The sequence below is a fragment of the Brassica napus genome, chromosome C7, assembly GCF_020379485.1.
Source record: "Brassica napus cultivar Da-Ae chromosome C7, Da-Ae, whole genome shotgun sequence".
NCBI lineage: Eukaryota > Viridiplantae > Streptophyta > Magnoliopsida > Brassicales > Brassicaceae > Brassica > Brassica napus.
Window position 1 is genome coordinate 3,255,812 of NC_063450.1, and position 13,472 is coordinate 3,269,283.

A 13,472-nucleotide genomic window follows, 5' to 3' on the forward strand; every position below is an offset into this window, starting at 1 on the left:
TGATATATTTTGTTAATTGTTATTTTATCTTCTAAAGTGTAATTTGCGCAAACGGTTTAGACATTTTAACATCTTTCGAAACCCACAATGTTATTATTCACAAGCTCAATGCAACTTTCATTTCTAGCCGGTTTAGACCCATTTTCAATGCAGTGCAAGCCAAAATCAAAAGACAGAGGTTGTTTACTTTGGTTAAAATCTAAGCCGAAGAAAATAGCACTTAAAAACTCTTGAGAAAACAGGATCAAGAACATAAACTACGTACCCCTATAAGATGTGGAAGGTCCTAAAATCTACCAATAACTGAAAACTTTCAATCCTTAGAACCAGATGTAAATTATTTCCTATAGAAAATACTCGACATATTATTATAAGTCTTATCAATTATTTACTATAGAAAATACTTGACATATTATTTAAAGTTTATCTCCTAAACCATTCAAATATTAAAGATATGTAAAATAGACTAAGATTTTGTTATATGAATTGTATTTCTTTATTAGTTAATTCATACAAAAGAAAATAAGAGAACAAAGAATATCCTAAAAAATTTGATTGCAGTTTTCTATATAGGCCCCCCTAAAGATTTTGATTTAGTTTTTGAAATATAATATTCTGAACTGGTAGATATGGCATTATCAATATAGTGATCGGATTACTCTGAAGAATATTAACGATGATTTTTTTTTATATTTGTGAAGTGATTTCTCGCATTCGAGATCCCACATCATAAGTTAAAGCGGTTACTCTTTCTTACCCTTAATGAATTATTATTTTTTTTGATGAAATTTTGAATTTATTGATCATCAACTAAAAGGATTTACAAAGAATGAAACCTAAAAAGGAATAATGGTTCTTATATCTATATGTAGGAAGAAAAGAAAATTTGTGTTAATAGCTCCATTGTCCAAGCTCCATGCTCCAAACTCAATCAAAAACCTCGAACCATCTCCGAAGAAGTCCTTCCAATCTATGATCTGCCTCATAACCCAAAGAAGATATCCTATTTTTTACTGTCTTATTGATTGTACTAATCATCAGCTCAGTCCCCTTCTGGCCTTGTTGATTTCTCCTTAGATTGCGTTCACGCCAGATATGATAAACCACCACTTGAAAGAGCAAACTGATGAGCACCTGATTCTTAAGATTGGCTGCTCCATTTCGAATATATCTGAGCATATCAGACCAGTCAGGATTGATTCTCCGTCCCATAAGCTTGCCAACGACTCTATCCCAGACGGTATAAGAGTAAGGACAAGCGAAAAACAAGTGATCGCGCGTCTTATCTCTCTCTCCACAAAGGACACAACCTTGCTGAATTCTCCACTGCCTCATTCTGTCTCCCGTAGAGAGCCTATTCTGAATAGCAAGCAACACAATAAATGCAAACCGAGGAACACCTTGTTTGAACCACACACTACTACTCCAATTCACTTCTTCTTTCTTGCGTCGAAGCTGTTCCCATGTTCTTGAAGCTGAGTAAGAGTCCTTATAAACCTCTGTTTCGTGCCTCCATAGAAACCTATCCTCTCCCATGCACTGATTAGGTACCGGTTCTGCTTGTATTTTGGCATGTAAATCTTGGAAATGCCGCCTTCTCTGTCCCCTCACTCTCCATTGGCCTTGAGCCACAGCATCACACACCCGAGCACTACGAACTATTCCTAGATACCTTGTGCCAGTTGCTCCTGTTAACTCAATAAGTTTCCTGATTCGCAACCAATCATCATGCCAAAAGAAAGCTTTCTCACCATTACCAACTTCCACCCTGATGAACTGATAGGCCAGAGGACACAACTTAAGGAGTTTCCTCCATATCCAGGAACCTGTTGTCTTCCCGAACATCCCAGAATGAAATATGATGCAAAAGATAATGTTGAACCCAGGAAACCCATAGTGAGTCTGACATATTAAAAAATTGCCATATCAGACTATGAGCAAAGACTCTAACAGTATCTTGCAGTCTCCGAATGCCCAATCCTCCCTCTGATTTTGGATAACACAAGTCTTCCCATTTAACTTTCGCCTTATGGGTCTGATGAGGATCTCCTGCCCATATAAATGCACTGCAGAGGCTCTCTATTGTATCCAAACAGGCCATAGGTAATATATAAAAGCAGAGCTCCAGAAGCTCACTATGCTGGAGATGACTGAGTTGAGAAGCTGCAAGCGCCCTGCATAAGATAAGCTCTTGTTGGTCCACGACAGCATTCGAGTTCTGATTTTATCTATCAAAGGCTCATAATCCTCCTTAGAAAGAGCCTTTGTAGTCAATGGCAGACCCATGTATCTGATCGGAAGCTGTCCCACTTCAATTCCAGCTCTCTCAGCTTCCTCACATACGTTAGCTATTCCACTTCCTGGTGCATATTAGGACGATTTGGCTGCATTAATATGGAGACCTGATATGCTTGCAAAGTCATCCAAAGACCAATATCTCTCCCTCCACCTAAATATATACCAATACATTACCAAGTCTTTCACAGTCCATATCAACCATATCCAAAGAGAGATACAAGAAGCATAAAAAGCAACAAAAGTTGTATCTTTTTACGTTTCTGATAAATATAAAAAGTCTGGTTTATGTTTGTACCAGATCTCCCTAAGATAAATTATCGTCCATTTACGACCCATACTTCTATTATTCCAGCAGAGAAGCCGCCTCAAATTTATACTGATTAGCTCTGTTGAGCAATACAGCTGGATACGAAGAAACCATAAGTGTCCAAAACATTTATAAACCATCATTAATTTTGACGTGAGACTCACGTACCCCTGAGTCTGATTATTCACCCCATATCCTCGACACTCTCTGTCTTTCCTTTGGTAATTAATTGTGACCAATGAGACACCACAATTAAACTCCCATTCACCATTCGGACACCTTACATTTTTATTATTCCAATATAGGAACAAGGTTTGACTTCACTTGTGGCTTAATGAGGCCAAGAGCAAAATATTTTCCTCCACTGAAGACCAGTATTTCAGCTTTTCCATGTATCTTCTGATGACCAAGCAGACCGATCGAACCCAACGGTAATAGCCTCTGGACATCTGCTCTCTCAGTATCTGCCACCATAGCTTCTCTTCTTCAAAGGGTCGATCCATAAAATCAGGGTTTTGATGAGCTCGGTAAAGGGTTTGAGGGACCGTCTCTTCTACCTTTTTAAAACCATCACCTTGTCGGATACCCGCTTTAGACGAAGGACGTTTGCGAGGAGATACTAGCCCTTGTACCATTCTCTTCTTCATGGTTCCACTTGCTACATTCTGGCTCTTAAACAGCATCATCCTAGCCCCCTGCTCTTTGTCCATTTCCAGCGTAACTGGGCCTTTAGCTTCCTTATCTCCAATCTGGTTATCTTCCTCAGCATTCTCACTTAAGACATCTTCACCAGAAAGTATCTTAATGCATTCCTTGTCCTTTTCCTCGATCTCACCTTCCGAGAGATCTTGAAATTCATCTGAGAAATCTTCGAACATCTCGTTGATTCTGATGCGAATAAGAAACCAAATCCTGGCTTTCCAATCATCAATTCTCAAATATCTGTGATTCCTTTGTGGAAACCCCCAGCCAATCCAAAACGATCTCCTAAAGAATAGACACCAAATCATACCTTGAAAATCTGGGAGATCACCAATTGGAGACCTGAGATAACCATAGATCGATTCTATCCGTAAAACGCCTTAAAACCCAGGCCCGAGTAATCCACTGTTTCCATTAAAACCCATGAATCTTGTTCGATCTTCTCGCTGTAGATCGCCGTTCCCATTCCTTTCACTACAAGAAAACACATGCTTAACGACGAAAATTAACGAGGAAAAACAATCCTCGTAAATTTGCGTCGAGTTTACGACGAATTTACGTGAAAAACTAAAGTCATCGTTATTTCCTCGTAACGTAACGACAAAACTGTTTCGTCGTAAAGTGGATGTAACTTTACGAGTATTTTACGAGGAAAAACTATTTCCTCGTAAATACGACGTAAACTTTGCGTGGTATTTACGAGGGAATAGTTTACGTGTATTTAGCGAGGAAATTTTTGAATCCACCAACTTTATAGGTGTTACACGTTTTTTTTGCCCACCTAATTAATTTTCGTCGTAAATTCATAGCAAAATTACAACTACCAGATTCGAATTTTCCTATAAATATGGATGTTTAAACATCATTTTAAACACACCAACAACAAAAAAAGTGAAAGAAAAAAAAATGGCTGGCTCCGGGAATATTTACGAGTTGCGGAAGTGGATGTATATGCATAGAGATGCTAACGGGAGAGTGACGAAAGAATACCTTGCGGGTCTGGAGACATTTATGCATCAAGCAGATTCAACACCGCTCGCCCAAGAAAGTGGTAAGATGTTCTGTCCTTGTCGGAAATGCAACAATTCGAAACTGGCAAACCGTGAAAATGTTTGGAAGCATTTAATAAATAGAGGTTTCACGGAAAATTACTATATCTGGTTTCAACATGGAGAAGGTTTTAATTATGATCAGAATGAAGCTAGTAGTAGTAATAGCAATTTTCAGGAAAAAGAACCGGTTGATCATCATTTGCATAATGAACATAGTTACCAGCAGGAGGAGATGGTAGATTATGATAGGGTTCATGATATGGTAGCTGATGCATTCGTAGCTCATGATGGAGATGAAGAACCTAATATAGATGCAAAAAAGTTTTACGAAATGTTAAGCGCGGCGAATCAACCACTTTACAGTGGTTGTAGAGAAGGTCTCTCTAAATTGTCGTTAGCTGCTAGAATGATGAATATTAAAACTGATCACAATCTACCTGAAAGTTGCATGAACGAATGGGCGGACTTGTTTAAAGAGTATTTGCCGGAAGACAATGTGTCTGCTGATTCTTATTATGAGATTCAGAAACTGGTTTATAGTCTTGGGTTGCCTTCGGAGATGATAGATGTTTGCATCGACAACTGCATGATCTATTGGGGAGATGATGAGAAGCTAGAAGAATGTCGATTCTGCAAGAAGCCACGATTCAAGCCGCAAGGACGGGGACGTAATAGGGTACCGTACCAAAGGATGTGGTACCTACCAATTACAGACAGATTGAAAAGATTGTATCAATCAGAGCAGACTGCTGGAAAGATGAGATGGCATGCCGAGCATACTCAGACGGATGGTGAGATGACTCATCCATCAGATGCAAGAGCCTGGAAACATTTCAACAAAGTACATCCAGATTTCGCTAGCAATATCCGGAATGTGTATCTCGGATTATGCACAGATGGATTTAGTCCGTTCGGAATGTCAGGGAGACAATATTCATTGTGGCCAGTCTTTCTTACTCCATACAACCTGCCACCGGAGATGTGCATGCAACGGGAGTTACTATTCTTGACCATATTAATACCTGGTCCGAACCATCCAAAAAGGTCCCTGGATGTTTTCCTACAACCACTGATAAAAGAGTTGAAGGATTTGTGGTCAACAGGGGTGAGGACGTATGACTGTTCAACGAAGACGAATTTTACGATGCGAGCGATGCTTTTGTGGACCATAAGTGATTTCCCTGCCTATGGGATGTTGTCTGGATGGACTACACATGGGAGATTAGCTTGTCCATATTGTAATGGAACGACAGATGCGTTTCAACTGAAGAATGGTAGGAAGACAAGTTGGTTTGATTGTCACCGTCGATTTCTTCCCATTGGCCATCCTTACCGAAGAAACAAGAATTTGTTTAGGCACAAAAGGGTTGTGAGAGACACTCCTCCTCCATATCTAACTGGAGAACAAATTGAAGCGCAAATCGACTACTACGGAGCTAACGAAACAGTTCGTTGGGGTGGTAATTGGCATGTCCCTCGTAATATGCCAGATTCTTACGGTGTTCATCACAACTGGCACAAGAAGAGTATATTTTGGGAGTTGCCATATTGGAAGGATCTTCTTCTGCGCCACAACCTCGATGTGATGCATATAGAGAAGAATTTCTTTGAGAACATCATGAATACAATATTGAATGTCCCAGGGAAGACAAAAGACAACATAAAATCGAGGTTGGACTTGCCGGATATTTGCTCAAGAAGCGAGTTACATATTAAAAGCAATGGACAAGTTCCCGTTCCGATATTCAGATTATCTTCAGAAAAAAAGTCGGTGTTGTTCAACTGGGTGGCATCAGAAGTGAAGTTCCCCGATGGGTATGTTTCGAATCTCTCTAGATGTGTTGAAAAGGGTCAAAAGTTCTCCGGGATGAAGAGTCATGATTGTCATGTATTTATGCAACGACTACTGCCCTTTGCATTTGCGGAGCTACTTCCAACAAACGTACATGAAGCACTTGCAGGTACGTAGTGTATTATATCACAATAATTTACAAAATAATATATGACTAACAATGTGTTTAATTTTTTTTTGAATATAAAAGGCATTGGAGCATTTTTCAGGGATCTGAGCACACGCACTCTTAAAGAAGAAGTTGTGGAACAGCTTCAGGAGAACATTCCCATCTTATTGTGCAACTTGGAGAAGATATTTCCTCCCGGATTTTTTGACGTCATGGAGCATCTAGCTGTCCACCTCCCATATGAGGCATTGCTTCGTGGACCTGTACATTACGGATGGATGTATCAGTATGAGCGAGCCATGAAATATTTGAAGGGAAAAGCAAAGAACCTCGCCAAAGTTGAAGGTTCTATAATTGCTGGAAGTTTGACGGAAGAAGTTTCTCACTTCACATCGTACTACTTTGCGTCAAAAGTACGTACACGGAGAAGAGCTCCAAGAAGATATGATGATGGTGGTGTTGCGCCAACATATGCAGTTGCTGGTGTTCCAGACATCTTTAGCCAGATTGGGCGACTCGGTGGGAAGTGTAAAGAGGTTTGGTGGTCGAGTGAAGAAGACGCTCATAGTGCACACACCTATATTCTACTCAATTGCGAAGATCCATTGATGCGTTATTTTGAAAGGTAACATATATTGACACTTCGAAACACATATAACTATAATTAATTGTATAATTGCGAGAGATTCATTCCTATAAAATGTGATTTTACAGCCTATTTGTTTCTCAAGTCGAAGAAACATTTCCTGGTATATCCACAAGTGACGTAGACAAAAGGAAAGATCAACACTTCATTAAGTGGTTGCGGAATCAGGTATTAACTAAAACTTTTTTTTCATACATTATCTGTATTTCATTAACATTCTCTTTATTTTTGCAGGTTGATTATGACGACGACGATGCAGATTATCCTAAGTGGTTACACGAAGTAATTCAATCTCCACTTGTAAAGGTCACCACATCACAGATGTATTTCACACGAGGCTATACTTTTCATACATATGACTATGGTAGACAGCGGGCGACCAGTAACTATGGAATATGTGTGAAAGGGGAAACAGATTTCTACGGGATCTTGACGGAGATTATTGAAGTCGAATTTCCAGGGATACTGAAGCTGAAATGCGTCCTCTTCAAATGTGAATGGTTCGACCCCGTCGTCAACAGAGGTGTTCGGTCTAACAAATTCGGTGTAGTTGATGTCAACGGTGGACGAAGGTACAACAAATTCGAGCCTTTCATCATAGCTTCACAAGCAGACCAAGTTAGCTTCCTTCCATACCCTCGGATGAGAGATTCAGGTATAAATTGGTTAGCAGTGATCAAAGTTACACCTCGAGGACGAATCATCAGTGGAGAAGAACCACCATTGCAAGAAGAACAGATAAATGAAGTCGAGGAACCTGAACAAGAAATTGATGACATCCTTCTCATTGATCCGCATAATCACGAGTACGAAGATCTTACCGATGATGCCACAGACGAAGCTGTTGAAGACGAGTTTAATGAAAATGATGATGTTTCTAGTGATGACGAGAATGTCGATGTATCCGATTGATGTATTTGTTTTATGAATAAGATGAGGGAGTTTGTTTTATGAATAAGATAATGTGGGGTTTGTTTTATGAATAAGATAATGTGGGGTTTGTGGTTTGGAATGGAAATAAAGATGGAGTTTGGAATATATGAAGTAGAAAATAAGGAATATGGGGTTTCGGGTTTTTGGTTTCGGGTTTCGGGTTTTGGGTTTTGGGTTTCGGGTTTGGGCTTTCGGGTTTCGGGGTTTGGGGTTCTAGGGATATATGAAGTAGAAAAGTAAAGATGGGGGTTTGGAATATATGAAGTAGAAAATTAAAGATGGGGGTTTGGGTTTCGGGTTTCGGGTTTCGGGTTTGGGGTTTCGGGTTTGGGGTTTCGGGTTTCGGGTTTCGGGTTTGGGGTTTCGGGTTTAGGGTATGGGGTTTGGGGGTTGGGGTTTCGGGTTTCGGGTTTCTGATTCTAGGGATTTAAACATAACACTCGTTAATTCCACGTAAGCACAAATCGTCGTAAAGTCCACGCAGGATGAAATCGTCGTAAAGTCCACGCAGGATGAAATCGTCGTAAAGTCCACGTAGGATGAAATCGTCGTAAAGTCCACGCATGATGAAATCGTCGTAAAGTCCACGTAGGATGAAATCGTCGTAAAGTCCACGCAGGATGAAATCGTCGTAAAGTCCACGTAGGATGAAATCGTCGTAAAGTCCACGCAGGATGAAATCGTCGTAAAGTCCACGTAGCATAAAATCGTCGTAAAGTCCACGTAGGATTAAATCGTCGTAAAAACCACGTAAAGATGGTTTGGAATATATGAAGTAGAAAATTAAAGATGGGGGTTTGGGTTTCGGGTTTCGGGTTTCGGGTTTCGGGTTTGGGTTTCGGGTTTGGGGTTTCGGGTTTCGGGTTTGAGGTTTCGGTTTCGGGGTTGGGGTTTCGGGTTTGGGGTTTCGAGTTTTGGGTTTCGGGTTTGGGGTTTCAGGTTTGGGGTTTCGGGTTTCGGGTTTCGGGTTTCGTGGTTGGGGTTTCGGGTTTCGGGTTTGGGGTTTGGGGGTTGGGGTTTGGGGTTTAGGGTTTCGGGTTCGGGTTTCGGGTTTCGGGTTCGGGTTTCGGGTTTCGGGTTCGGGTTTCGGGTTTCAGGTTTCGGGTTTCGGGTTCTAGGGATATATGAAGTAGAAAATTAAAGATGGGGGTTTGGAATATATGAAGTAGAAAATTAAAGATGGGGGTTTGGGTTTCGGGTTTGGGGTTTCGGGTTTGGGGTTTCGGGTTTCGGGTTTGAGGTTTCGGGTTTCGGGGTTGGGGTTTCGGGTTTGGGGTTTCGAGTTTCGGGTTTCGGGTTGGGGTTTGGGGTTTGGGGTTTGGGGTTTCGGGTTTCGGGTTTCGGGGTTGGGGTTTCGGGTTTCGGGTTTGGGGTTTCGGGTTTCGGGTTTGGGGTTTGGAATATATGAAGTAGAAAATTAAAGATGGGGGTTTGGAATATATGAAGTAGAAAATAAGGAATATGGGGTTTGGGGTTTCAGGTTTCGGGTTTCGGGTTTGGGGTTTCGGGTTTCGGGTTTGGGGTTTGGAATATATGAAGTAGAAAATTAAAGATGGGGGTTTGGAATATATGAAGTAGAAAATAAGGAATCTGGGGTTTGGGGTTTCGGGTTTCGGGTTTGGGGTTTTGGGTTTGGGATTTCGGGTTTCGGGTTTCGGGGTTGGGGTTTCGGGTTTCGGGTTTCGGGTTTGGGGTTTGGGGTTTGGGGTTTGGGGTTTGGGGTTTCGGGTTTCGGGTTTGGGGTTCTAGGGATTTAAACATAACACTCGTTAATTCCACGTAGGATGAAATCGTCGTAAAGACCACGTAAAAAGATTTAAACATAAATCACGTTAATTCCACGTAAGCAAAATCGTCGTAAAGTCCACGTAAAGAAAAACACGGGCCTTTGTGATTCCTCGCCATTTCCTCGTAAAAAAAAACACGGGCCTTTGTAACTGCTCGCTATTTCGTCGTAAATTTACGACGAATTTGCGACGATATGTAATCTTATATATACACCCGACCGCTCACTCTTTCTTTCCTCTCTACTTCCTCTCTACTTCCTCTCCATTTCGTAGCAATGGTAAGCCTGATTCCTCTCTAATTTGGTTAGTTTAGGATAGATTAGGTGGTTAGTATAGGGAATTTAGATAGGTTTGCGGATTTTATGTTATTTAGTGTTGATTAGGTGGATAATGTTGGAAAATATATTGTTGATGTTAATTTTAAAAATTTCATTTTTTTTTCCAGGTTCGAAAAGGAAGACTTACTGCCCATTACAGAGAGATCTTCGGTGAGCCGGGTAGTCGTTTAGACCCGGCCTCTTCTTCCGCTCCCAGTTCTTCGGGCCAGGAGACTGTCCCCGAGACTCAGTACACTCAGAGAGTCTCTGGGTCTACTTCTTCTAGTGCACCATCGGCTCCTCATGTGCCTCCTCCGATGCCTCCTCCTGTGCCTCCTCCGATGGCACCTCCGATGGTCGCTGATATTCATCCTGATCTGATGGTGCCTCCGAGTGCTCCTTACTCGCAGTACACGGTAGAGGACATTCTCAGTCTGCCAGGCAGAGAAGGTTTACCAGTCATCGACCCAGACCGACCGGACGGAACGTTGTGGTATGTTGCATTAATTTTTTTAATTCGTTTAAATATCTTTTATAACATTAAAAAATAATTTATATTTTAAATTTGTATTTTCCAGGTGGGGGGTTGACGGATGTCTTGCATCGGACGTAACCGACACGATCAAGGGTTACTTCTCCATGGCACATCCAAACTGGAGTAAGACGCCTCACTACGTCAGAAAGACGTGGTTCAAAATTTACGCTGTAAGTTTCTATTAATTAATTATATATATTTTAATTTTTTCATGATTTATATATATACTTTCTAAAAAACTAATTGTTAATTTATTTTTTCCAACAGCAAAAATATAATTGGGCTTTGGGGATCACTGAGAGGGTGAGGAAGAAGTTTAACGCGAAAGCGAAAGTTCGCTTGTTGGACACGGTCTCCAACTGGAAGGGTGACTGGATCGTGAAGGGGTATGAGCGTGGCAAACCCGCTGAGCTCACCACGGACGTGTGGGATGGCCTCATCCGTTATTGGCGCCTTCCTGATTCGATTAGAATCGCCCAGGCTTGCTCTAACTCCCGTAACACGGTCGATGAGCACGGGAACGGGCCGATGCTTCACACTACGGGCCAAAAACCCCACGCCGGTGTCCGTTTGGAAATGGTAATTAAATATTTTATTAAATAATTTTTTTAATAATTATATTAATTTATTCTAACTTTCTTAACTGTTTTTTAGGCCAAAGAGACGGGACATCTCCCGTCTCTTATGGAACTTTACGAGAGGACCCACAAGAACAAGGCGGGCGTATTTGTAGATGGCAAGTCCGAGCAAATCTACAACGACGTAGTTGCTCGGGTTGAAGACCGCCAGACTCAGCTGACCCAGCAGTCTACCGACGGATTACCCGTCACCTTATCCACACTTGAAGTGGATAAGATTTACGAGGAGGTAAATTTTCAAAAAAATTAATTTTTAATTATTCATTTAATTTAACTTTAAATATTTACTTACAATATTTATTTTTTGTTTTTAAGGTTGTCCCTAAAAAAAAGGGACGGACGTTGGGTATTGGTTCCGTCAACGATGTTCCGAGAGCGACATCGTCTTATGGTCAGCGACGGGATGATGAAGTCACGGAGCTGCGTAGAGAGTCCGCTCAGCTGCGTAACGAGTTGACCGCGACAAAATCTCGTATGGGTGGAGTCGAGGGCTTCTTGGACGTTATTGCGGCCACAAATCCGGAATGGGAGTCCATGTTGAGGAACATGCGACAACAACATCCCATTCATGGCGAGTCATCCGACGACGTACATAACGAGGCGGATGTTACGAGGAGGAGTGATGAATTCTACCGGGCGATGAACGACCCTTAGTTTTTTTTTTGTTGTTGTATTATATAAATTCAAAACTTATTTATTTATAAAATATTTTCATATGAATTTATTTTTATTTTGAATTTTAATTTATTATTAAATTAAATAATTTTAATTATTTTTTAATTATATTTTAAAATTCTGTAAAATAATAAAAACGAAGTAAATTCGTAGCTAAAGTACGACCTCTTTACGTGGAAATCTTACGAGGAAATGACGAGAAACAGTTTACGAGTATTTTACGAGGAATTATTTACGAGGAAATAACGAGGAAATGTTTACGACCATTTTACGAGGAAGTCATTTCGTGGTTGTTACGTGTATTTTGCGAGGAAAATCTTTCAAGGTATTTACGTGTAGATTACGAGGAACTGTTTTCGAGTTATTTACGAGGAATTGTAGCGACGTCCTTACGAGGAATTGTAGCGACGTCTTTACGACGAATCGTTCTACTTCGTCTTTACGACGAAATATATTCCTCGCTAAGTTACGACGAATTAGCGAGGAAATATGTGTTACGACGGACGTGTAACGAGCAAACGCGTTTCCTCGCTAATTCGTCGTAAAGCCTCTTTTACGACGAAATAACGAGGAAAACCGCCCTCGTTAAGATTATGTTTTCTTGTAGTGTTTGCTTTCCAAAACCATTATCCTGGTGAAGATCAGGAAAAACCCGCTCCAATCCATCCCTTAGTCTCCCCACATCCCATCCCCGAAACCGCATCGAAACCCTAGATCTAAGTCGCCTTCGGCATCGCAATCTCATCGCATGTGAAAACCAAAACCTCTATTTAAAATCTCCAAAAGGGTCTAATAACCCTTTAGGGGCTAATTTGTAGAGGAAGACGAGAAGCACTACTAGTTATATTATTTAAAGTTTATCTCCTAAACCATTCAAATATTAAAGATATGTAAAATAGACTATGATTTTGTTATATGAATTGTATTTCTTTATTAGTTACGATAAAATTAAATTATTAAAGTTTATACTGTTTAAAAGCACCAATGTGCAGGAATAAAAATTTTAAATTTAAATTATTTTTAAAATAAAGTTTATTATTTTTAAAATTTTATTATGTCTTAATAATATTTCAACCAAACACAAAATTAAGATAAAATAAATAATTTTGTTTATTTTAAATTATATCTAAGAATAGATATGTATATATTTAAAATTATAATATTAAATAGAATTTAATCTATTTCTTTTGGATAAAATATATTAAATTAAATTGTCTAAAATTAATAAAAATGATATACAAGTTTAATAATTATCAATAGTAAAATGATATATAATAGAAACTAATAATATTACGATAAAAAAATAATAATTTAAAAAAAAAATTGTAAAAGATTTTGGAATTCTTTTTAGTTATAAATTGTATAATTATTCAAAATTAGAAATAAATAATATTTCAGAATTTATAAAATATAATTATAATTTTATTGTTATATTATTTAATATCATACTTTAATAGATTTACTTTAATGATAGTGTATAGTTTACTACCATATATTCTAAAGAGTTTACCAAAAATATAAATAAGCATTCAATGTAATTGTTCATGTCACATTTAATCATAAGTCATGTCATAATTGTAGCGTGTCATGTCATATTTATTTGGTTAAAATGATTGTAGAG

At 39.5% G+C, this 13,472-nt stretch overlaps 1 protein-coding gene across 1 annotated transcript; it reads right to left on the bottom strand.

Moving 5' to 3' along the window:
• Positions 1 to 927: 927 nt before the first annotated feature.
• On the bottom strand, positions 928 to 2,286 carry LOC125590353. The gene is made up of 2 exons (XM_048763897.1): positions 2,137 to 2,286; positions 928 to 1,902 (listed from the first exon to the last, which is right to left on the bottom strand). The coding sequence occupies exons 1-2, from the start codon at positions 2,284 to 2,286 to the stop codon at positions 928 to 930; spliced, it is 1,125 nt and encodes a 374-aa protein (XP_048619854.1).
• Positions 2,287 to 13,472: the final 11,186 nt, after the last annotated feature.

What these genes read in the sequence shown, in the direction of transcription:
- LOC125590353 (XM_048763897.1), bottom strand. Translation starts at nt 2,286, where the DNA reads ATGGGTCTGCCATTGACTACAAAGGCTCTTTCTAAGGAGGATTATGAG. An exon ending in ACTCAGTCATCTCCAGCATA is followed by an intron (nt 1,903 to 2,136) that starts GTGAGCTTCTGG and finishes TTAATATGTCAG; the next exon opens with ACTCACTATGGGTTTCCTGG.